Below are 25,972 nucleotides of genomic sequence, written 5' to 3' on the forward strand. Positions count from 1 at the left end.
CAGGCTGAAGGGTCCTGATAGGACTGGTCCCATCTGCAGGCCAGGGTTGCTCAAGGCTGCCAGCTCCAGACTGCCTCATGGAGATCCTCCTGGCCCAGCCAGGCACAGCACTCACCTGACAGGTATGCAAAACGCTTCTTCAGTTGGTCCTGGATGTCGGCAGCGCAGAGTGGGACGATGTCCTGGTGCATGATCTCATCTGCAGGAGAGAGCAGATGGCAGCTGTTACATGGGGAAACTGCACGGGTCCCAGTGTCCAGCTGGGAAGGCCCCGTACAGAGCAGGTGCCCCTGCCAGCACCTACGGGGGCAGCCGTCACAGGGCAAGAGTGGGCCTTTCAGCCCCTGGTATGCAAGAGCTTTTGTTTGTCAGCACAAAACACTGCATGCTAAGTGGTGCACCATCGACTTTTAAATGTGATGTGTGTTAGGGGACGGAGGGAGACACACACACACACACACACACACACACACACACACACACACGTGTGCAGGCAGAGGGAGACACCAAGGAAAAAGCAGCCAAGCATGGGCTCTGACTCCTGAGATTAATCAGCTCTGGTCTCTGCGTCCCGCCCCTGTCTGGAACAAGGTCCAGGCAACTCCCAGCTCTCACCTGCTGCCTATGCAATGACCTGCTGGCCGGCAGGGAACACCCAGCCCTATGGGGCCCACAGCACTCCTCCGCAGGCCCCAGGCGCACCCGTTGCTGACACCGACTACCTCGGGGATGCGCTGGCAGCACCTCCAGCCCATGGGATGGCATCACCCCAGGAGCAAGGAGGTTTAGTGAGACATCCAGACTGGCCGTCACTGCTACGGGCGGTGGAGTGCTAGGATTTGGCCAGGGTACGAGAAGCTGGATGTGTGCATGTCTCAGGGGACTTTTGCACTTCTAAATCAATCCTAGACCATCACACACTCTTACTGCACGGCAGCACTGGCAGCCTGCACATGGCAGGGCCCCTCTAGGAGTCTTAGCACTTAGGCTGACAACTTGAGAATGGCTTACAGGCTTACTTCTACACCTTGAAGACCCAGGCCACAAGTATCCAGAAGGTATGTGTCACAGAGACATTTTTCAGAAGGTATGTGTCACAGAGACATTTTTAGCTGAAAAATTCCACTGGAGGCACCCAGATACTATCTACTTGACATCACCCTTCAACCTTGCTCTCCTGGTCTTGCTGACATACGGGTGTGAGCCCAGCGCCTTGGCTGAGCACAAAGGAGCACCCCACCCTGGTGTGTCACCTGTGCACCTGCCAAGTGCTGGACCGGCCTGCCTGGGGCTCAGAAGACAGCCCTGGTGCAGGTGAGGAAGTGGCCAGAGCCAGGAGAGTGGGCACCGTGCAGAACCTCCAGGGCAGGGCAGGGCAGGGCAGGGCAGGGCACAGCCATTCCCAAAGTGTAGCAATGTCTCAGAACAGCTAAGACACAGACTGGACACTGTGTCCTCCTGAAAGGAACAAGTGCACCTTGAGCACAAAACCTGGGCATCTCTCCTTAGATTTGACTTCTGCTAGGAAGAAGGTCACTGAGACACACACCACTGGGGAAGGGTCATCCTGAAGTTGCTAGACCTCATGGGGCTGGGACAGATAGAAGACACTACGAGCTGGAAAATTTTGTACTCTCAGATGGCTTGGACAGCGGGGCCACCAAGGTCAGTGCCAGGCTGTGAGGCTGGGCTGGTCAAGACACAGTGGCATCTACCACAATCCTGAGACACTGCCAACCCCACAGAGGCCCCCAGATCAATGTCCAGATGCTGTCAACCTGCCAGTGGCCAGGCATGATGTGGAGGTTCTGGCTTTGTTCTCAGATGGCATTCTAATGGCTATGGGGCAGCACCTGCTCCGGGTTCTGCTCACCTGACGGTGTACATCTTTCCCTTGGGTAGACACATGAACATCCCTGCTGTCCTCTACCTCCCGTGACAGAGTAGGCCCTGTGCATGTGAAGCTGGTTCCATCAAGGGATGCCAACAGGGGCCTCCTTGTCCACCCCCGTACTGGCCACACACTCCTGGAGTCCCTCACACGGCCCTGGTCCTTTGGCACCTCGCCCGATGCCTTGCCAAGATACTGCTTACCCACCCTGCACAGGTGCCAGGGCCACCAAGGGAACACCCGGGCTGGGAGGGAATACTTCTCCTTTCCTGTGTGTCTAGGGGGCACACAGGGCATGTCAGGCATTGTGAGATATGGAGTCGGTGAGAACCCAGGGGCAAGACCTCCCTCGAAACAGCCACCTGCTCCTGCTCACTCTGTAGTCTTCATGATGTTATGGGACCAACCCCAAACTGGGGTGTAAGAACCTCGCACTGCCAGGAGGAGTGTTAGGTCTAGAGCAGTGGTTTTCAACCTTCCTAATGCCGTGGCCCTGCAATACAGTTCCTGCGGGTCATGACCCACAGGTTGAGAACCGCTGGCCAGCCTGCGGCCCACACCCTCAGGTTCAGAGAGCTGGGGTCTTGGGGGGTGAGGGTGTGCACCTCCAGGGCACCTCTGTCCTAAGGCCCAGAGAACACACCCCTCAGGAGAAGCAGCTGCTGGGAACAGGGAACCGCTCAGCACCCCAACAACCGAGGTGCTCCCTCAGCCCTGCACCCCTCCTCTTCAGAGCTCAGGCCTCTGTGTCAAAGCAGGTCACATCGGCCAAGCAGAGCCTGAGACAGCACATCCCAGCTCACCCTCGTGCGGGTGATGGCTAAGTGGGTTCTAGGGGCTCACGTGGCTCTGGCTCCTGCTCTGCTTCTGTGCAGACAGAGCACCTGCCTCTTGTCGAGCCCCCAAGCTCGGAGTCCCGCACATCTGACCCCAGGAGTTCTGCGGCATCAGCATCTAGGCTGGCACTCAGGGAACGAGAACAGGTGTGGCTCACGTGTCACACACATGCACACATGTGTTCACTGTGCCAACTGCCATTTAGAAATGAAAGAGGTTCTTCTGGCAGCTTTTTTCTTTTCTCTCCTTTCTAGAATAATTACTTGTCCACAAAAGTAAAATAACTCAAAGACCCAGGAGGTCAATTCAACAGACCAGTAGACAGGGCCGTCCTGTGGTGCAGGCAGGAGGGCTCAAGCAGGACTGTCCCCCGAACTCAGACCACTCTCAAAAGGCCACGCTGCACACAGACCAGTGCCAGCTCCTTCCAGACCAGTGGCCCTCTGGAATTCAATTCCATTTGGGGGATGAATGGAGACATATACATTGGAAAGAGGGAAACTGCTTTCTAAGAACCAAGAATACTGTAAACCCCCAAACAGGTTATATTAACCTCAATAAAAACTCCTCTTGGACAAACAAAAACAATAAGCACGTGGAGGCCAGGGCAAGAGCTGCCCACCTGTGACACACAGGTATGGTGTGGCTGGGCACAGACGGTCAGCCAGCTGGGACTCGAGGGTCAGCTGAATAATGTAGGCTGAGCCAGCAGTAACAACCAGTGTGTGTGTGAGAGAGAGAGACAGACACACAGAGACACAGAGAGAGAGAGAGAGAGATAGAGACACAGAGACTGAGAGACACAGAGAAACAGAGACACAGAGATACAGAGACAGAGACACAGAGACAGAGAGATAGAGACAGAGACAGAGACACCGAGATACAGAGAGAGACAGAGACAGAGACAGAGAGATAGAGACACAGAGAGACAGAGACACCGAGATACAGAGACAGACACAGAGAGACAGAGACACAGAGACAGAGAGATAGAGACACAGAGACTGAGAGTGTCTGAAACACAAAGTGATAAAGACAGAAACACTGAGAGACAGAGGCAGATGGAGAGAGACAGGGAGGTGGGGCGGGGCTAGCTGGGTCACACACAGCTGTGGCCTCGTCAACTTAGTGAATGGCAGACTGGAGGAGCTGACCCTAGGTGAGACTCACACATGCATTTCAGACCTGGCCTTGGATTGCAAGTGCAGCCTCAGGATCCAGCCTGGTCTCCGACAACAAGCTGCCATTGTGGAGCTGGCACCAGCTTCCCCCTGGCCTTCCCACCCGCCCAGCTTGAGCAGAAGTGCCCACCTCTGTGCTGGTGGGTCCCACAGGGCAGACCAGGGAGCTTCGTTTATCAGCAGCAGGTGATGGGCATGAGGAGCCAACCTCTAAACCTCCCAGGGCCCACATTTAGGCAGCGCCCTGACCCCCAGGCATCTGCAGTGTCCTCAGACATCCGCTAGTACACCTGCTAACAGCTGCTTCTTCATAAACCCAACAAAACATGGAGGGGGGAGGCAGGAAAACAGCAAATTGTTTCTAGAGAGCAAAGAAAAGCCTGCAACTCTTAACTATGTCAAACTGCCTCAGGACATTTATTTGAGAGGCCATGTGTTGTAAACATACAGTATATATTAGAAAAACACTAAGAATATGTTAAGGGAAAGTTGCATCTATTTAGGAAAATAACCACCTAAGATGGTCACATCCCAAATGGCTGAAGACCTGCACCTCCAATTCTCCTGCAATGAAACACACGGGCTGTTGGGATGGTGCAAGGGGCTCGAGGACTCCCAGCAGTGCCCCGAGCCAGAAACTTCTAACACAGAGATCACAGTAGTGTTAAGAGTAAGCGTCTCCTGCTCCTCAGGTAAGACTATTCACAGCATTGCTACTTTGATGCTGACTTCAGATATGAGATTAAATTCTTTTCCTGACATATATAAGCACTCATGTTCCAAGTTTAAAAAATGAATGACTGAGACTTGTCCTGAGCGCTGAAGACCCAGAGCCCCCCAACCTCACCTGCTCTGGGAACTCACTATCAGCTTTTTATCCCACACGCAGTTCTTCATTTTAAAACTGGGAAGTTCAGTTGTTTATTTGTTGCACTGAGAGCTAAGGTTTCATTAAAATTTACAAAAATACCTATTTTATGAATTATTCATCAATGCTTGGCAAAAGTACCCACTGGAGAATGTGATTATGACAGATGACTTCAGACATATTTCTTCCACCCTAAGAAACTTACCAGGAGCCCAAGCAGAGCTGTAGTCTCTCTCAGCCCCACCAGTCACAAGGGACCAGGGCCACCTCAGAGTCCCCACCCCCTCAGAGCTCCCAGTAATCCCCCACAGGCCCCCAGGACACAGCAGTTCCAGCAGTCTAGTCTCGAGCTCTGTGGAGATAGCACTGGCCAGTTTCCCTGAGAGGGAGGAGCTGAGCCCCTTTCCCTAGGCAGACCTGCTGTCCTCAAGGCCAAGGCAGCATGTCGTGAGAAACCCTAACAAAGATGCCCAGTGGGATCCAGCTCAGAATCCATCATGAGCACAGTGCCATCACCCACAAGAGCTTGTCTGTCCTGTGCCACTCCAGAGAATCCCCCAGGGCAGGGGCCACCTAGGCAACACCCTGCACACATCTGCACCATGAAGGGGCAGGACTCTGTCCCTAACATAGACGGCACCGCCCCCAGCCTGCTTGGGAATTCCCCATGCCCCTGTGGATTTTCTCACAAGCCCCCAGCACCCCCTCACCGAGGACATAGCCCACACAGCCCACCAGAACACCCCCAGCCTTTCTCGTCCCTGCACACTGCCATCCCTGGAATGTCTCCACTGCAAAAAGGGCACATTCCCAGGAAAGCGAGGACTTGCCCATGCCAGACACACCTGTGCTTGTCTTCAGGAGAAACCACAGATCTGTGATGTCCTGGGACAACAGGGAATCCAGGCTTGAGGTCATGCCGCCTGCTGTGCTGGTCAGGAGCCCGCCTGCCTCCCCGACCGACCGGAACGCCCTTCCGGGGCACACAAAGGAGGACGACACAGCACCATCCTGGCAAGCACAACTCCACACCTCCCTGGGCCTGCTGTGTGCACCTGGCCTCCCAGAGTGGCTCTGAGCTGCTCCGCCCCGGGCTGGATTCCCTTCGTGATGGCTCACGTAGCCTGTCACAGGCGGCTTAACTGTTGAGATCCTGGTGGCAGCTGAGCCCCTGACAGCCATAGCTCCAGGCTCCTGGTGTTGCCTGTCTCAACCCTCCCTGCAGGGGCCCCATGCTCAGCCAAAGCCCTGTCCACTGACCACAGGAGACCTGAGTCTATAGGGGCTGAGCTCAGCCAAAGCCCTGTCCACTGACCACAGGGACCTAAGTCTACAGGGGCTGTGCTCAGCCAAAGCCCTGTCCACTGACCACAGGAGACCCAAGTCTACAGGGAACGAGCTCAGCCAAAGCCCTGTCCACTGACCATAGGGACCTGAGTCTATAGGGGACGAGCTCAGCCAAAGCCCCGTCCACTGACCACAATGGGCCTGAGTCTGCAGGGGCTGTTCTCAGCCAAGGCCTCTGGGGGCCTTAGCCTCCTGCCCCTGATCACTCATGTGGACTAGGAAAGAAGCTTCCGAGCACTATGGTGGCAGCTGGTTCTGCTGCTGTCCTTGTCCCGGTCACCCAGGTCCTCTGAGAGCTCCATGAGCCCAGGCCACTAGTGGTTTAGGAGCCAGATTTCAAAACGCCCGGTGTGCTGAGAACACAGGAAACACATTAGGCAGGCTTTCTCTTCAAGGTTAGGAGGGGAATACTCAAACGTGACACCTGAAAACTAGAATGGCTGCCCAGGGGAGTTCCACAGTACTTGTTATGTCTCCCAAGGCTGTGGGTCTCGTCGGTGGCACTGAGGTTCTGTCTCTAACAAGCTCCCAAGTGATGTGAGGCCACGCCCTCAAGCACCAGAGTTTGAGCAGGACCCAAGGAAAGAAGAGACCAACTCCCAAGTCCTTTAAGCAGATGTGGGTGAGTGTCAAGAGTCGGAGCAGGGAGCCAGGAGGATTCCTGGCCTGGTCCGAGACTCTTTCCTCGTCTCTGCCCTGGGCCTTGTGCTAGGCCCCACCTAGTCCTAGGACCCTGCAGGTGACTGAACTCCTGAGGGACACAGATCCAGACACCTGCTCCTGTCCTGGGGTCCTTGGCTCCCCCACGTGTGCAGTTCTCCCTGAGGGTGGGATGTGGGACCTCAAAGCCAGTCACCTAGGGCCAGTCCTGGTTCCACACTTGCTACAACCAGGGAAAGATGCTTCAGGCTGCCTGAAACTTACAAGCTGGAGAGATATATGTGAGAGACACTGAGAGCCTCCAGGGCCCTGCGCGGGGGACGCTGGCCACAAGCAAACCTTCCCTCTGGGCCATGACTCCAGTTTCCACCTTGTGCACCTTGAGGAGGACATTGGTGATGGCTGAGCTCATCCTACACGACCCATGCATCTCAGAGTCAGAGGCAGGGTCTCAGACCCAACAGAGCGACTAACACAGCTTCTCCTCCCAGACTGGCACCGGTAAGTGGCCCTGGCGGAGAAGTCACTTCTCAGGACATTCTGCTCATACTAAATCTTTGTGACCTAAAAATGATGACCTCACATGGCTCCACCTAGCAGGACATGAACCTGACTGGATGAGGGTAGGACCAGGTGTACCTTGTGCTCCTGTGCAGGGTGGAGAGCACAGGGCCTGAGTGAGGCGAGTGCCCCACAAAGGGACAAAAGCAGCCTCCCATCACAGAGAGGAACCCAGGGACCTCTGGGAGAGCCCTGCTTCTCCACACCAGAGCTGGGCTTTTTGAGGAAATGCAGCACTATAGGTCAAAACGTACAGTGCCTGCACTTGGTATAAGCAATGTCAGGTTCCAAACCAGAAGAGAGTGTAAAACACTGGTGCAAGCTGACCCAGCCCAGGGAAACTGCAGCCTGGGGAACGAGCAGCACCCATCCTGACTGCACCTGGCCTCCCCCGGGTAAGCCTTCCCTGTGTGGCCATCCACCGTGGCTGATGTCACACAGCATCACCTTTGTCCTCAGTTCTAGCCTCACAGCCCTCCTGCCTGCTGCAGACAGAGCAGCCCTTCTCTAAATGGATATTGGATGCAGCCTCTGGATATACCTGCCAGCAGTGAAAAACACAAATAAGTGAGAATCCTTATCAGTGCAGCCCTTCCCTGCCCAGGCTGGAGAGCTAGGAAGACAAGGGAGGCGAGAGCTCCCACTGCCTCAGGAGTGTTTTTATTTGGCTTGCAAATCCTAAACCTGGCCCTCCAGCCTGAGGCAGTGGCACCTGAAGCACACTCACAGAAGGGGCCTCTCCACAGCTTGACCAGTGCAGCAGAAACATTCACAATGTCCAGGCCAGGCCAAGTCCATGCCGGACACATGAGGACAGGCCAAGTCCACACCGGACTAGTCCCCCCAACATGCATTTCTTGCAATTTCTCACAGGCTTTCCCCTTCAGTCTGATTTCAAACTGATTCTGGGAGCCCACTCTCCTCAGTGAGTAGAGTTACTAATTGCCTTCCAAGAAGCTCAAACCTAGCCTCCCGGGTAGGTTTGCAAAAGCCTCCAGAAACATCCTGCTCAGCTCATCTCCCCAGCAGCCCCACCCGAGGCCAGGACCCTGGCTGCTCCACTCATGTCTCTGAGCTGCCCCTTCTGAGGGACACTCCGTGGTTTGTATTTTATTGTATTTTTTGAACTGTTTCCTAATTTGTTATGCATTCAAAGTTTCACTTTCCATTGAACAGTTGTAGGCATCTCATAAGGGCTGCAGGAAGGAACCATTTACTTATATTTATTCTTATTCCTTTTCATTAGTGAGTACTTTATATGTAAGTATGCACAGAATAACAAATGCGTAGAGCAGTTGTATTAACACACAGAGAGATGTGAGCCTAGAAGTTATGTGGGCGCATGCTGAGGCTCAGGTGGCAAGGTGCGGAAGCATAGGGAGGAACATGGCCAGGGCATACCGAGGTCCTCATTGCAGGGGAATGCTCAGGCCCAGCACACTGGCCCTGGTGCAGGTCATGAAAAAGAAGTGTTGGCCACGGGTGTGGCTGTTGTGGACAGGGCCAGCACCCCCTAGGGGGACAGGCCACCCATTGTAAGGCTCTCCTTGCCTGGAGGGGAGAACAATGAGGTCCCCTTGGGGACGGCCTAGGAGGGGCCCAGGATCTAGTGTCCAGTAGGAACCCCACCATCATTTCCAGCCCACAGTGGACTATAGGGGCAGCTTTCTCCTCCTCCCAGATGACAATTTCAGTTAAGTACTTGACCATCCGGGCTGGAACCACCAGCAGACTGTGGGGCAGGTACGAACAGCTGGAATCCAAAGTCAAAGAACACACAGCAGGATCTGGAGGTAAGGATGCTGTCTGGCTGGGGCTGAAGAGGAGTGAGGTGGGGAGGGGTCCACGGTGCCTCTGTTCCACCAGCCACGCCCCGGACCTGGGGCCATCCTCCTCCAGCAGCAAAGCACATCCAGCCAGGCCCCAGAAGGGCTGTCTGAGTCCAGCTTGCCAGCTCTTTGTGACCCCCACTTCCTTCCACACACCTGAAGCAGGAAAGGCACTCTTTACTGCCCGGATTTAGGAAGGCAAAGGGAAGGGCCCCACTTAGGCTCTGATGGGAATTCAGGGCTGTCTGGGGAGCCCACTGCTCACCTGGCAGGAACAGCACTTCCCTGGGTGCGTGGGCTGGGCTGGGCCAGAACCAACTTCCCGCCCCTGTGGTGCCTGAGATAGTGAGGGCGGGCCAGCCCTGAGGGCCAGGTGTGTCTGCAAGTCTGTGAGTTTCACTGGAGTGGTGGGTGGCAGAGAGAGCCACTTAGGATCCCAGGCAGGGCTAGGCTGTGCAACGTCTGTGGAGACAGGGCTAAGGACTCACCGGGCGTGGGGGGCTGTGGGCAGGCTCTGCCCCTGTACTCGGGGCAATGGAGGAGTGCCAGGGCCCAGGACAGGGGCTCCCAGGGGCCTAGGCTTATCCTGGGCATGGGCCCATTTATGTGGGGCAAATATCTAGATGGGTGCAGAGGGGGGAGAGGGGGACTGCTGTGCATGAAAGCTATTTCCCCAAACTTGTTCCAAGCGGAGGAAACATTCATGGCACACGAGGTGGAAGTCTCAGCCCAGGTCCTATGTAGTCTGGCCCCTGCTCTGCTGCGCCATGGCAGGGGCGGCAGGGCCTGCCCAGGAAAACAGGGTCTACCCGCTGCCAGGTTATTTTTAAAACCCTCCAAAGCTAAGCCATTTTATTTTTAATGACTTTTATCCTTGCTCTGCACAATGCCATGAGCTGAGGGGCTCGGGGGAAAGAGGAGACAGGATGTGTGATTTGGGCTCTAATAGTCGGGAGAGGAATCCAGAGGGCAGAGAGTGGGATCAGATCAGCTTGGTTTGCGGCAGGTAGGCGGGGCCTGTGCTTTGGCTGAATTTAAAGGCTGTACTGAATTTAAAGGCTGTGCCACCCCCTCCCCCCCACCTTCCTGGGTGCTGCTGCGACACAGGGCTCACGCTGGAGCACCCAGGACCACTATAGGGCACGGGCCAGGGGCAGGGAGCCACCTTTGTGCCCCTCAGCTGGACTGTGGGGCTTGAATCCACCACCCCACAGGTGCCTGCTCCTCATACGGAAGCAGAAATGGTGGCTAGGCCCATGGGAGGTGCTGGAGGGTGACAGCACATTGACGATGGGGGTGGGTATGGCTCCCAGCAGGCAGGTCTCCGGCAAACAGATCCAGGCTCTGAGCTGCATGGCAGCCCAAGGGTGGCTGTGATGCTAACGTGCTGAGCACCAGCTGTATACCACTGTACAAAGGCTCTTTTGCAACCTTTCAGTCACTTTCAAGCAATAGCAACATTCCAGTGTAGACTCTAAGGCCTGGCCCAGACCTCCGCTCTGCTGGGCACTGGACTATAAACTGTGTGTCCTGGGAAGTCCCAGAGCCTCAGTAGCACATCTATAAAATGGGTGGGAACCCTAGGCCTGGGCACCAAGCTGGGGAAGGGCAGTGAGCCACCAAGTAAGGCTGCCCCTCAAGAGGAGGGCAAGGCAGGAGCAGTTGTGGCCCAACCCTATCAGACCACGCTGAAAAGACAACTGGTGAAGACAGTCCTAAAGGGGCCCATGACCTGGGCCCATGCTGAGCACACCCCAAGGAGGTCCCAGAGCCCTACCGCGGGAGCATTCTTCCATTTTGTGAGGGTAATAAGATAGAGTCGGACACAGACACAGGCCTTGGCTCTCATGGGAAGAAGACCTGGGCTGGGGGCTGCACCTGACTTTGCTCCACCTGACAGTGCAGCAGGGGTGGCCCTGGCAGGCGTCCCCAAGCAGAGAACATGCACCCTAGAGAATTTCCCCACTTCTGCAGCATGACTCACACCCTGATAGGGAGGACGAGACACGGTTCTCACCACGGACTTCACAGCTGTGGGCCCCTGGTCACTGAGCTGGCTGTTCCAGCAGCCACTACCCTGGCCAGCCCAACAAAGGGGAGTTTTCATGTCTCAAAATATTTTTAACACTATATTCCCACCCTCAAACTAGTGTACAAGTGCAGAATATAGAGGTGTGAGACACTGCGCCACCACATGCCCCTCCAGCACTGAGGTGACCCATCCTGGTGTCTCCCACACCCAGCACCACCCAGTCTCCACCAGGAAAAGGTGCTGGCACGGAGCTGGGTTTGGGGTCCCCTTCACCCTGGGAACAGGTGCTGTCCCGCCTTTCCATCTGTAAGGGAAGACATGTTTGTTGTTGCTATTGAGCACTTTGCGTGAAGGCTGGAACATCCACAGCTGACCACCCACTCACAATGACCAACTCAAGGTGACCACACACACGTCAGTACAGCAGGCCTCGTTCCTTACGGTGACTACCTCCATATGTAGACCACTTAGTCCCTCAGGCGGTCAACTTATAGAGGTCCGGTTGTACTTACATCTCGTGGAACTGAGCTGGTGACCCCCACCCGTGCACCTCCCATCTGAATGTGGGCATAGAGCAGGGACTTTCCTCTGATAGGAGCCGCCTCCCAGTGCACTTGTGGCGTCATCAACAGACCAAACCTCTATTCAGACTCCACTGCCCACTCTCCCAGGTGCTTCTGGCTCTAAAATGGCACATGTTGTCTGAGTAACTTGCTCTAGTGTCCATCTTGACCAATGGCACCACTGTCAACCCTGACTTCCAAGACTGACATCACGGAACTATTGTGATGTCTTCCTCCTGTCTGTATTCTGCCCCTGAAATCTCCTGGCCCTGTCTTCTGCCCTTCCTCTGCTGCTCCTATGGCCCAAGCCTGGTCCTCTCTGCTGGTCCTGCGTAGCTCTGCACTGTCCCTGTGCATGGGGGGCTCGGCGCCTCTGAGGAGAAGTCTCACTGCAAATTGCTGTGGAAAGTCCATGGGTGGCATCCGAGGCTGTGGGTCAATTCCTGGACTGACTTGGACCCAGAAAACTGGGCCACCCATCCTTTCTGCCTGCAGGTGCTCCTACACCCTCGCAGAGTTTACACTGACATGTCACCTGCTGTCCCCATCACCAGGCTACACCTAGCCCCTGCCTATGCTGCCTCTATGTGGCCTCCACGCACCCTGCACCACCCTCTCCAGTTGCACAGCACATTGTAATGTTCTGCCTAAAGGTCACCTGGCCAGAGATGCGAGCTTCTCCTCAGTGAGAGCCTCTCTTCAGCCTGACGCCTGCACACACACAGGGACTGAGCCCCAGCAGCTATTGAAGCACTTGGGAAAGTGCACTGGTCTCACCGTGGCCACATGAGACGACCACAGAAGAAAATGTTGTGTTTTATTTTGTTTAGTGCTCTAACTCAAAAGTCAGCTTTTAAAACCTGACTTATGTGAACTTGTCTTAGCCAGTCAGCTGATTTTACCAAGAAGGTAGCAGTCCTCACACAACAAAAAGCTATCATTATCAATTAACAGGTGAATGGCTAGGAATGCCAAGGGCAGGCAAAGTTAGATTAAGTACCATGTCTGCCACCACCCACAGTGTTATATAAAAATAACACTTGGCTGAGAAATAGCGGTGGGGCTGTAACTGCCTTAGCACTCGACTCCTACGAGTTGTGCTGTATCCAAAACCCTCTCAAGGGGCAAAGACTTGTGGCTGTGAAACAAGGAACCCTGTGGACCCCATAGATGGCAGCTGGGCCCTGTCATAGGCCAAGGACAGCATCTTTTTAAACACATTGGCTTCTGTTAAATGCAGCCAAATAGCTCCTGCAGGCTGATTACCCCTTATCAGAACTGCTTGGGGCCAGGTGGTTCAGGTTTCAGATTCTGGAATATCTACAGAGGCACAGAGAGATTGCTTGGGGGCGAGCCCAAGTCTAGACCTGAGACCCACGGATGTTTCACACGCCAATTAGGGATGCTCAACCTGTAATAAAAAGTTAATACTTTCCTTGTTTCAGAAACCATTTTTAATACAGTAAGATCATTAGGCAGGGTAAAAAAGAGGAAATTTCAACAAGAAATTATTCTCATGGGCTGAATCCCAAGTAGGCCAAGCCCTAGCCAGGGGCGTGTGGCTAAGACCAGAGCCAGTCAAACCCCATCTATAGGACACTACTTCCCCCAGGTAGGTGGGTCCCCTCTCCCTCAGGTGGGTCCCCTCTCCCCTCAGGCAAGTGAGTCCTCCCTCTCCCAGGCAGATCCTCCCTCCCCTCAGGTGGGTCCCCTCTCCCCTCAGGTGGTTCCTCCCTCCCCTCAGGTGGGTCCCCTCTCCCCTCAGGTGGTTCCTCCCTCCCTCAGGTGGGTCCCCTCTCCCCTCAGGTGCTTCCTCCCTCCCCTCAGGTGGGTCCCCTCTCCCCTCAGGTGGGTCCTCCCTCCCTCAGGTGGGTCCCCTCTCCCCTCAGGTGGGTCCTCCCTCCCTCAGGTGGGTCCCCTCTCCCCTCAGGTGCTTCCTCCCTCCCCTCAGGTGGGTCCCCTCTGCCCTCAGGTGGTTCCTCCCTCCCCTCAGGTGCTTCCTCCCTCCCCTCAGGTGGGTCCCCTCTCCCCTCAGGTGGGTCCTCCCTCCCTCAGGTGGGTCCCCTCTCCCCTCAGGTGGTTCCTCCCTCCCCTCAGGTGGGTCCCCTCTCCCCTCAGGTGGTTCCTCCCTCCCCTCAGGTGGGTCCCCTCTCCCCTCAGGTGGGTCCTCCCTCCCTCAGGTGGGTCCCCTCTCCCCTCAGGTGGGTCCTCCCTCCCTCAGGTGGGTCCCCTCTCCCCTCAGGTGGGTCCTCCCTCCCTCAGGTGGGTCCCCTCTCCCCTCAGGTGCTTCCTCCCTCCCCTCAGGTGGGTCCCCTCTGCCCTCAGGTGGTTCCTCCCTCCCCTCAGGTGCTTCCTCCCTCCCCTCAGGTGGGTCCCCTCTCCCCTCAGGTGGGTCCTCCCTCCCTCAGGTGGGTCCCCTCTCCCCTCAGGTGGTTCCTCCCTCCCCTCAGGTGGGTCCCCTCTCCCCTCAGGTGGGTCCTCCCTCCCTCAGGTGGGTCCCCTCTCCCCTCAGGTGGGTCCTCCCTCCCTCAGGTGGGTCCCCTCTCCCCTCAGGTGGGTCCTCCCTCCCTCAGGTGGGTCCCCTCTCCCCTCAGGTGCTTCCTCCCTCCCCTCAGGTGGGTCCCCTCTGCCCTCAGGTGGTTCCTCCCTCCCCTCAGGTGCTTCCTCCCTCCCCTCAGGTGGGTTCCCTCTCCCCTCAGGTGCTTCCTCCCTCCCCTCAGGTGGGTCCCCTCTCCCCTCAGGTGGGTCCTCCCTCCCTCAGGTGGGTCCCCTCTCCCCTCAGGTGCTTCCTCCCTCCCCTCAGGTGGGTCCCCTCTGCCCTCAGGTGGTTCCTCCCTCCCCTCAGGTGGTTTCTCCCTCCCCTCAGGTGGGTCCCCTCTCCCCTCAGGTGGTTCCTCCCTCCCCTCAGGTGGGTCCCCTCTCCCCTCAGGTGGTTCCTCCCTCCCCTCAGGTGGGTCCCCTCTCCCCTCAGGTGGTTCCTCCCTCCCCTCAGGTGGGTCTCCTCTCCCCTCAGGTGGGTCTCCTCTCCCCTCAGGTGGGTCCTCCCTCCCCTCAGGTGGGTCCCCTCTTCCCTCAGGTGGGTCCTCCCTCCCCTCAGGTGGTTCCTCCCTCCCCTCAGGTGGGTCCCCTCTCCCCTCAGGTGGTTCCTCCCTCCCCTCAGGTGCTTCCTCCCTCCCCTCAGGTGGGTCCCCTCTCCCCTCAGGTGGTTCCTCCCTCCCCTCAGGTGGTTCCTCCCTCCCCTCAGGTGGGTCCCCTCTCCCCTCAGGTGGTTCCTCCCTCCCCTCAGGTGCTTCCTCCCTCCCCTCAGGTGGTTCCTCCCTCCCCTCAGGTGGGTCCCCTCTCCCCTCAGGTGGTTCCTCCCTCCCCTCAGGTGGTTCCTCCCTCCCCTCAGGTGGGTCCCCTCTCCCCTCAGGTGGGTCCCCTCTCCCCTCAGGTGGTTCCTCCCTCCCCTCAGGTGGGTCCCCTCTCCCCTCAGGTGGTTCCTCCCTCCCCTCAGGTGGGTCCCCTCTCCCCTCAGGTGGTTCCTCCCTCCCCTCAGGTGGGTCCTCCCTCCCCTCAGGTGGGTCCTCCCTCCCTCAGGTGCTTCCTCCCTCCCCTCAGGTGGGTCCCCTCTCCCCTCAGGTGGGTCCTCCCTCCCTCAGGTGGGTCCTCCCTCCCTCAGGTGCTTCCTCCCTCCCTCCCTCAGGTACTTCCTCCCTCCCTCAGGTGGGTCCAGCTGTGGGTCCACAGGGACCAGGTGTGACAGGAGCCTAGGTGCAAACAGCACAGTGGAGGCAGCTGCCCTCCTCTAAGCACCTGCTGTGTCTCTCCCACCTCCACAGAGGGCAGTTGCTACCCGAATGGCCTCATCTGAGCAATGGATGAGTTCCGACAGGACAGTGAAGGCAACGTCTATCAACAGCCGGGCTTTGAATCTGTCAGGTGCCCCTGACATTCTCCTGCTGCCCCTGTCCTCATGGAGCCTTCTAAACATCTTCCCCACTGGGAACTGGCCCCAACGCAAACCAGGTTGCATAGACAGACAAGAAGAAATTCAGCCACCAGAGGAGTAAGCCCTCCCCACATTCCAGGAAACTTCCTGAATTTCAAGTTTGAATGGCAGAAGCTCCTTCAGTGGGTAGCTGGTGCTGACAGCTCCCTGGACAGCTGCCTGTGGGTAGCTTTGTCCTCCATGCTCTAGGAGCCCAGAACTGAGCAGGTGCCCAGCCTTCCCTGTATCAAGGTGACACCCAGCAGTGCTCTGGCTTGCACCTGGCTGCGGGCCTCCATGACGGGGCTTAGACCCACCTGGCTCTGCCTCTGACGGGCCTGGAGCTGGCTGACCCCTGTCTGACACTCCATCTGATATGGCACGGTGTGGTGAGGTTTGTGCCTGTCAGACAAGGGGAGGTCGTCTGTCATGGGTAGCGATGACATGAATCAGAGTCCAGGGGTAACAGGGCTGGAGAGCTCATCTGCTTCATTGTCCCCATTCCCTGAACTAGTGTAAATTCTGAGGAAGACACCGACTGTGAGTGACCTCCCAAGACATCTCCCCTCACCAATACAGGCGTCATGCTCCCAACGCCTCCACAGGTGCCCGAGGGACCAAGACTCACCCTCAGCCACAGAGAGCAACCAGGAACACCACTCAGAGTAAATGTAGTAGCTTTTCATCTCTGCCACGGAAATGCAGACGGGCTTTGAGTCCCCCATGCTGAGAACCAGCTGTCAAGGGGAGGCGTGCCCTGCTCACCATGCCCCTCTCCTGGTCCCAGGAGTTTTCTGCTGAACTTTGCCCCTGGGATCTGCCTGAGGACCAGCTGATTTTTCCTGTCTTCTCCCCATTAGCCAGGACAGAGCACTGCAGGGCAGTCACACTCTGGCCAACGCCTCACCCTGCCCTGTGTGTTTACACAGGGCTCCAGGCGGATGTGAAGACGGAAAAGGAACAAGCCTGAGCTGTTTTCTGCCTCGTCCAAGGCAAAAGGGACACCCTGGGGGCGTGACCTCCCTTTGTGTTTGACTGGTCAACAGGAAGGTCACAGCACCTGGTTTTCCACTCTGCTGGGGAGGCAGGCACATCATTAGAGCAGTCAGCCCATCCTTTCAAGATGAACTCTGCTAGCATCCTTCCACCTGATAAAGTCTGAACACACTGACACAATCAGCCATTCAGGAGCACAAGGGAACAGAGGTGGTCTTTTCTTCTTGTTTGAAGGAAGGTGAGCAAAGCAGAAACAAAGGACCCACATCCTAGTCTGAGCATCCCTGACTTGGCCTGGGAAGTACAGAGCCCAGATGGTGCACCCTCCCATGGCACAGCCCAGAAAGTGGCTTCAGCAGGTAGAAGGACAGTCCAAAAAGTCACTTCACTCTGTGTCCAGAATCCCTGAGCCAGACCAGGAGGTGGTAGTGAGGTTCCTGATATTCAGTGGACTCCAAACCTAGTGGCTGGCAGCTCACATCCCCTGGGCAAAAGGCGGCCATTTCCTCAAGTTGACAGGCCTGGGGGTAGGGGTGGGGAGCTGTGTGTAGTTCAATGCTGCCAACCTGACGGTCCTCAGAGACAACTGACCCAATCGAGACCCTAGGGAGAGCCCACAGTGACACAACTTCATAGAGGCCTGACAGAGACCCCCAAAGAGACCTGGACTCACAGAGACCCTATAGAGATTTCACAGAGACCAGGACCCTACAGATACCTCACAAAGATGTCACAGAGACCCCAGGAAGACCCCCATGAAGACTCCACAAAGACACTGCAGAGATGCCACAGAGACCTCAGACACCCGGATCCACAGAGAACTCACCAAGACCCCACAGAGACCCCACAGACACCTCTCAGTAGTGGGTGTGACGGGGTCCTGTGTGTTCCTCTGGCTAAGCAAAGCCATCCTGAGTGGGCCTGGGCGACAGGAGTCGGCAGGAGGAAGCCAGAAACAAAAATTTTAACCAAGCTGCCAGAAACTAAAATAATAATCACCAGATTTCTGTAGACCATGGAACCTCTTCTTACAAACAAATTTGACCACGGTCATGAGAAAACATCCCTAGGCAAGGGAGGCCGAGGCAGGAGGCTGGCTGGAGCCTAAAGTTCAGAGGCCGTGACCACGTCTATGAACAGCCACACCCTGGCCTGGGCTACGCAGCAACATGGCCTGAACAAACACACACCAGCAACTCCTGCTCATACATCTCACTTAAAACCAAAGAGAAAACCAACAGTGAGGGCAAATGCTTCCTTTCTGCTTTTTGTCAGTTTGGAAAAAATGCAAAATAGGTTTTACGAACATAAAAGCCCTCATGGACCTGATCCAATTATTCAACAGCCAAGTTTCAACAGGTCACCACGGGATGTGAGCTCTGCGACCTATGTGTCCAGCATGCAAGTGGGCCACCACTCGGCACTGGTGACGGGGTCCAAACAGGTGCAGACAGTGACTGTATGACAGATTCAGTCCAAGGCACAGGTCAAATCCTCCCACCCCTCTTAGCACTGTGCAAATCCAAGAGCTGCTCTGCAAAGAGTTTCATGGAAATGTAGTGTCATGTTTTCAATGTTTCTAGGTGGTCAATAAGAAATGTCCATCTAAGGAGCATTGATTTTCCAAAAGAAAGAAAAAATTCCCATAACTCATCCATCAAGTATTCTAACGCTCCTAACAAAAACAGCTGAGGGACAGTTGCTCCCAGAATTCTGTCCAGCATAAAATCTCTTTGCACATGACCTTATGCTCCCACGTTTTCCCTTTTTACATTAGCTACCAGGAAACTCAAAGGGAAGTGCTGTAGTGATTGCTCACCCCAGGTGACTCAAATGAATTTATCTGCTTTTAAAAATTAGTTTAGTTATGTTTAAAACTGTGCCAACCTCAAACACATTTTTATAAGGAAAAATTTTAAATTCTAAGTAAACTTGAAATTCAGTCACAAATGCCCCAGAGCAGGACAGAACTTGGTGGAGCCCTGGCTGTGGGATCAAGCACCTATCATGGGTGGCACTGAAGGTGTTGTGATGCTTCAGAGGCAGGGTGCCACCCAGGTTCTTCTGTTGGGGCAGGGCGGCCCAAAGCAGCCTAGAGCTTACCCCTAACTTCCTCTTAAGAAATTGATAACACCCTTTTCTGGTCATAAAACAACGACTTTCCTCTGAACCATCTCTTCTAAGCGAGGGAAGGCTCCTCCCTCACTTGTGCTGGGAAGTCTGATAATCTCCCACCACGAAGATGCTGCTTGCAATGGGCAGCTGAAGGCCATAAGCTGCAGTGCCCTGGCAGGGTCTGTCCACAGACACAGATGCACAGGGAAGGAGCCAGGCAGGAGGGGAAGCCAAGGCCGAGTGGCTGCCCCTGGAACAAGGAAAAGCCAAGCGGTGGGTAAGGTGGGTGTGCACTTTCACTTCTCATGAGATAAAACTGACCTCAAATGATCTTTAAGGGCTTCTGCAGAAAATGGCGAGGGCAATCACATAGCAGCAACACTTCCCTGCCCAGCCTCAGTGCACAGTCAGTGCTGAGGCCTATTGCCCCAACTTGGCCCCTCAGAACGCATCCAGCGCTGCCTCCACCTGGCCAGCGACAGGAAACACTCTCCGCTACCTCCCTGACACCAACTGGCCACTCCCTCTGTGGCCTCCTGGGACGAGCCCCACCCCACTACCCTGGACCCCTGTCCTACAGCCAGTACCCTCTTGATGTGGCCCCCTCAGGCCTCCTTCCTTGCCCCTGCTCTCTGCACAATGTCCCTGGTCATCTCCTGCTTTCTGACAGCTCTAATCCTGTGGCAACTGCAGCCTTCGCTCTGACCGCAGACACACAGGTAGATGTCACCACTGTGTGAAGCACAGACTCAGTCACTCAGGGACACCTAGCCCTTGTCCTGGGAGTGTCCACTATACTCACCTAGGGAAATGTCCCCATTTCATGCTGAGGGGAAATTTCAGGGGTCCCAATTTCACACTGATGAGATGCCTTGAGAGTCATCACTGTACACAGAGTCCCCACTTGGAGCCCTCCTTACAGTGTGTTCAGGGGCTCAAGATGCAGCCTTGTGGGAGGGCGGGGTCAGCAACAGGGCACTGGTCAGCCCTGGCATATGCCAGGTGGATGTGAACTTTACACACACCTTGTCTCCCTCACACTGTGCTGGGCGGCTGTCAGGTGGGTGTGAGCTTTGCCCACAGCCTCGTCTCCCTCACACTGTGCTGGGTGGCTATCAGTGGATTCGTCAGGAGCTCTGATCCTGACACCTCAGCCCTGGGAACTTGCACCATGCATATTAGGCCCAGCTGACCAGCGGCCACTGTTCTTGGTGTTGCAGACTGTCCACACCCAAGGGGAAGGTAAAGAGGAAAGGTGGCCAGGGGCTCCCCGCCTGTTGTGCCCAGAGGGGGCCACGCTGGCAGCACCTCCCAAGTCCCCTCTGCCCGAGGGTTCACTGCATTGGCTGCCTCCCTTTCCTCCCCCCAGGAAGACTGACCAGTGCCTGGGGCTGGCCCGGGTTTCTATCCCCTCCCACCCTTTTTTGTATGCTGTAAACATCAGGGCATCTTCCCTGATACCCTAATGGGCCCCCATGCCTCAGGCCAGGGCAGCTACTCCCCTAGGTCCACACAGACCCTGATGCAGGTCCCTGGGTGGGGAGAGCGGCAGTGCCCAGCAGCAAGAAACAGAAAGCAGCCATAAGCTTCGCCCCAAATCAAACCTCAGAACACTTGTTCCCCTGGAAGTTAATTTGTAGAAGCACAACTCTAAGACTTGTGAGAATTTGAGTTGTGCAGCTTAGCTGAGCAAAAGTGCTATACCTTTTAAAAGGGACACATTTCCCACTGCAGGAGCCTGAGTCATTGGTGGAGTCATGCAGGGCTAAGACATACAGTAGCTATGCTCCCCCCCACACCAAATGCCTCTCACAGCACAAAAGACTCCTCCACTGCCCACAGACCCTGCCTGAGGGGCCCCTCATTAAAGTTGCCCCAACCACTGTCTCCTACTTGGTATCTGCCAGGAGTTCATTCACCCAGGCTCCCAGGACCAGGCCAGAGTCTGCAGACCTCCCTGTCCTATGCCCAGAAGGTCATCTCTGACTTTTTGCTGGTTAGACAATGAAAGAGACACCACAGGGAGGTGCCCACCCCCATGTTCATACCACCTCATCTGCCTTACCTGGCTTCAGGTGTCCCGTGGTCCCCCGGCGCCTCCGGGGCAGAGACCGGGGCAGCGACCAGAGCCGACACAGGGTACCCCGTGATGCCCCCTTCTCTGCCATCGAGGTGCCTTTCAAGAGGGTTGCTTCAGGGCAGAGGCAGCACTGGTTCTTTGTGCCAAACGTGACCCCCAGTGCTAGAGCCAGGCAGTTTCCCGGTCTTCGGGTCTCTGCTAGGACACCTAAAAGCCAGGCAGGCCTCACTGTCCCGAGAAACAGGCATGCAAGTCCTGGGTGACCCTGGGCTCTACCAAGAACAAGATAGAACCCAAGAGGGGAGAGGCGATCTCGCCCCTGGCCTGGCCTCCTGCAGCCCGCCCGAGGCTTGCTGCCCGCCGCTGGCCACAGGCACAGAGCACAGGAGCGCTGTGTGCTTGGGACAGACCCAGCAAGCAGGGAGCCGTCTGCGTGCAAGTTCTGGGCGTTTCCTTCCTCAGCTCCCAATGTCACAGAGTTGCTCCCACAGAGGAGGCCAAAAACACCTTCCAGGCTCAGGAAGTCTCAAGTTCAAACAAACAACTAATAACCGGGAGGAAGGAGGGGAAGTGGCCACTGGCTTTCTTGAAATAACCTGGGAAGTTCCGCTGGCTCTGCCTGTCTGTGAGACTGCCAGGCAGGGAGGAGGCGACAGCCTGCTTCACTTGCAGAGGTTTCCCTCAGGAGGCGCTGCCTACCTGGCGCAGCCCTGCACCCTGCACCACAGGGGTGTGTGCCACTCTTCTCACCGCTGCACAGCCTTCCCATGATGGTGTCAAGGAGGCACCCAGGGCCATTGTGGCCACACACCAAGTGCCAGTTCCACCCTGGCCATCAGGAAAGGCTGGGGTCAGGCTGGCCAAGACACCTGAAGAACAAGGAAAGGCCTCAGGTGAGGAGCATGGGCCCCATGATGGAGCAGTTGTGGGACTGCCTCCTGTCACTTTTTTTTTTTTTTTTGAGACAGAGTCTCACTTTGTTGCCCCTGGTAGAGTGTGATGGCATCATAGCTCACAGCAACCTCAAACTCTTGGGCACAAGTGAGTCTCAGTAGCTGGGACTACTATAAGAGCCCACCAAAATGTCAAGCTATTTTTTTAGAGACGGGGTCTTGCTCTTGCTCAGTATGGTCTCAAACTCCTGTACTCAAACAATCCACCGGCCTCGGCCTCCCAGAGTGCTATCCTGTCACTTTTGAAGACAATTTTCTCTCTCGAACAAAGAGAGAAAGCTGTGGGCCTGTGCTGCAGGCCCCCTAACCTGCAGCCCTGTTCCGAGGACTCTGTGTCCCAGGAATAAACCATCCAGACAGACTCCACCTCTTCACAGAATCCAGAATTCGTTACTCCTAAAAGGGGCATTTTCAATGACATGCCGAACTCTTAAAAAATAAAGGCTGTATCACACTGACCAATCATGACAAAACCTGGAGATCACGCCCAAGTCACATCAACTGAAGAGCCGTGAAAGCACAGAAAACAGACCACAGGGTGAACTCGAATCCTTTCTCGGCAGTGTTGGCAGTAATCTGTGAGCTTCAGGCTGGGATGGCTGGATGATTGCTGTCCTGGAATCAACACGCAGCACACATGCTCCTCTGCTCTGCACCTGGGCTGATACATACCACGAAGCAATGGTCCCAATGCATCAGCCCCTATGCAGTGGGCCTGCCTCTCTGCCGGTCCTGCGGGTGCTGCACCCCCACTGTGCCAAGTGAACAAATGCACGAGCATGGCACCAGCCTGCCAACAGCACCAGCTAGATTTCAGGAGATAAAACCGTAAACATCTTTCTTTCAGAACTGATGGAAATGTAAAATTATAAAAATGATAAATACCAATACCTAATGACTCTGTTTTGTTATCATTTAAACATTAAACAGTGTATTCTCCCTTTTTCAGGATTCAGAAATCAAAGCACCTTTTGAAAGCATCATCTGGCCAGGTGTAGCGGCTCCCACCTGTAATCCCAGCACTCTGGGAGGCTGAAGCAAGAGGGTGGCTTCAGGGTTAGGAGTTAGAGACCAGCCTGAGCAAGGATGAGATCCTGTCTCTGCTAAAAATAGAAAAACTAGCTAAGTGATGGGCACCTGTAGTCCCAGCTACTTGGGAGGCCAAGGCAGGAGGATTGCTTGAGCCCAGGAGTTTGAGGTTGCAGTGAGCTGTGATGATGCCGTGGGTGTCAGAGTGAGACTCTGTCTCAAAAAAAAAAAAGCTTCATCTTCAAAGATAAATCAGTCTTACAAGAATGGAGTCCTCTTTGGGGTATTATTTTACCAATCTGATATCTTGCCAAAAATGTCATTAATGGAACTTAATGCCAGTTCTTACCTTAGTAAATTCAGTAGCACAACTATGCAATGTGAGCTTGAAGTTGAGAAATCGGTTTTTATGCTCTGGAGACTGGTCCCATTTCTTTAACATTATTAATAAGAGAGTAAAGAAAAAAACTGTATTTGCTGAAAACCCCATTCAGATGCACAAAAGCCACTTTCAGCTCTTTTGTATTTTCAAACTTATAACTTCAGATTTTCTTGAGCATCTCCTCCCAAAAGTTTGGTTTTCCACAACATGTGTGTATCCTCTGGGATCCGAGCAGGGACAGGGCTCCTCTGACGAGCAGGCCCTAGACTCTAAAGAGCATCATGAAGAGCAGTCTCCACCGCAGCAGGCTTGGACTGTCCTGCTCAGGGTCCATCTGACACTGCCCCTTCTCTGGGCCATGCCCTCAAGAGCCTCCTCCTTCCCACTTGCCTGGAAAATCCCCAGGTGTCCCTACCAGGATTGCTGCATAACAACAGCAGGTGGTGACAGTAATGCTTCTGATAGATGCTGAGCTTAGACTCACCACAGGCTCACGACTGGCACCTGCCTGAGCCGGGTGATGCCAGAGGCAGCATTTCCTGAGTGTCATGCCTGCTTTTTAAACAAATTTAACTCATCCACCTCCACATCAGCCCTAGAAGGGAGGTTCTCTCACGAGTGCATTGTACAGACGTGAACCAGAACCAGTGATTTCACTCGCCAATAGCAAACCAGCCCTGTGCAGTGACTGTCATCTTAAGGTAGAAACCTGCACCCCCTAGTTTATCTGAATTCTGTTGCAAGAATGTTAATAAATTTTAATTTTAGTCCTTCACTAGAATTCTGCTTTAAGTAACTAGATTTTATCTTCTTGAGGCAAAGTCTCACTCTGTTGCCCAGGCTAGAGTGCCGCAGTGTCATAGCTCACAGCAATCTCAAACTCTTGGATTCAGGTGATTCTTCTGCCTTGCCTAACAGCAGGCACAGGCTGTGACACCCAGATAATTTTTTTATTTTTAGTAGAGACAGGGTCTCACTCTTGCTCAGTCTGGTCTCGAACTCCTGAAGTGAAGCAATCCACCCGCCTTGGCCTCCCAGAGTGCTAGGATTACAGGCATGAGCCAGCCTAGACTTTTCTATTTATTCGTATCAGACAATGGCAGTTAATTATAAACATTTTGAAAGATACAATGAATATAAAAGGATGTGACCAGATAAATTCTTAATCATTAAGAGAAGCATGAAAGCACTACACACAACAGCGTACATCAGACGCTTCAACCAACACTGTGCTTGCCCAGGGTGGAGCGTCCTGCTGGCACTGCAGCCGAGGGACCAAGCTTTCAGCTGCGAAGACTGCCCAGAGCAGCAAGAGGGCAGGAGGAGGCACCTTATGCCCTGTGGCTCAGCCACAGGGGACTGTGTTGGGTGGGACTGTGACTGACAGATCCTAAAGGACTGTAAATTATTCTCTGCTTTCTGGATAAAGCATCCACTTCACGATCCTGGAAAACTTTGCTGTGATGTTCATCCCAAAAGCAGATCCCTCAAGTCATGTTTCTTCAATATTTGCTAGTCCCTAAAAGTCTGGGGCGAACTCTCTGTTACTCTGCTGGCGCTGATGGCTGACAACAAAGGTCCTCTCCCTGGACAGCATCTGGTCGTGGAAGAGCCAGAGCCTTTCTTTCTTTCCCAGCAGCCAGGCTTATCTGATCAGCGGCAGGACAGTGACAGGTGTGCACAATGACAATCTAAGCAGAAGCTTCCCAGCCCCGCTGCTGAGTGGCCTGCTAGATGCCGCACGGCACTTCTGAGCGGGGCTCACAGGGGTGCAGGATGGCTCTCATTCTTAGGGAGCTCCACTTGCAGCTGGAAGGAGAGGCCGATCCCCAATGCTGTCAGCAAACAACACACAACAGCACAGGGTGAAAGGCCAGAGTGGGACCTGTGGGAAGAGAGCAGGATGAGAATTGAAGGGGGGGAGACTGACCCGGGCAAAGAGGCAGGAGGACCCTAGAAAGGTGACCAGCCCAGCGAACTCAGACTCACTGAATCAGACCAGTTTTATATTTGTTGTTCGTTTTGCTTAAACAAAGGGGTAATCAGCATGGAATGGAGGAATGAATGGAGTTGATTCCTACAGATCCAAACTAAGACCGTTTCTCTTCAAGATGTCTAGAGCATTCTTTGAAGTCAGTTATACTTTAAAATACAGTCGCACCTCCACAACTGACCACCTCCCTACACTGACCACTCCCTCAAGTTGACGTAATGTTCACAGACTGGACAAGCACCACATGTTTGTGTCAGTACAGTCAGCCTGGTTCCTTATGGTGAACACCTCCATGTGTAGACCAGTTTGTTACAGTCCCTTGGGTGGATGACTCCCAGGGGGTCTACTGCACATTTAGGGTCTTTTAAATATTTCTTCTCAACCACCAAGAATATTTTTTCAAGTAGCTGAATCTCATTTTTCATAGCCGAGTTATGAACATAGCAAAGTCAGAGAAGTTTACAAAATATTTTACACAGAAGTAGCAATTTTTAAAGCACCAATTCTGAGCACTGCCAGGGCTGCTGCAAGTCTCAGCAGGTCACAAGTGTCCGCAGGCGGGACAATCTTCCCAGCCTCAGCTTCATGGCGGAAGGGGTGCCTATGATCCTCTGTGTTCTCACGGCCCTTTGGAAAAAGACTTCCTTGTGTGGAAATCTGTTGCCTGTGACTCCTGCTTGCTGGCTGT

At 54.7% G+C, this 25,972-nt stretch overlaps 1 protein-coding gene across 12 annotated transcripts in view; it reads right to left on the reverse strand.

The window, feature by feature from the left end:
• MCF2L (MCF.2 cell line derived transforming sequence like) overlaps positions 1 to 25,972 on the reverse strand; it is a 129,279-nt gene that overhangs the window by 66,215 nt on the left and 37,092 nt on the right. For 8 of the 12 annotated variants that reach the window (XM_053563548.1, XM_053563543.1, XM_053563541.1 and 5 more), the window contains one exon: positions 116 to 199. In XM_053563548.1, the coding sequence (XP_053419523.1) occupies positions 116 to 199 (84 nt within the window). Of the gene's footprint in view, positions 1 to 115; positions 200 to 5,619; positions 5,793 to 16,364; positions 16,522 to 20,912; positions 21,340 to 25,972 lie in introns of those variants that run through there. The other 4 variants (XM_053563542.1, XM_053563544.1, XM_053563546.1 and 1 more) reach the window with 4 other exon arrangements.

The sequence above is a fragment of the Nycticebus coucang genome, chromosome 15 (assembly GCF_027406575.1).
Source record: "Nycticebus coucang isolate mNycCou1 chromosome 15, mNycCou1.pri, whole genome shotgun sequence".
Lineage (NCBI taxonomy): Eukaryota > Metazoa > Chordata > Mammalia > Primates > Lorisidae > Nycticebus > Nycticebus coucang.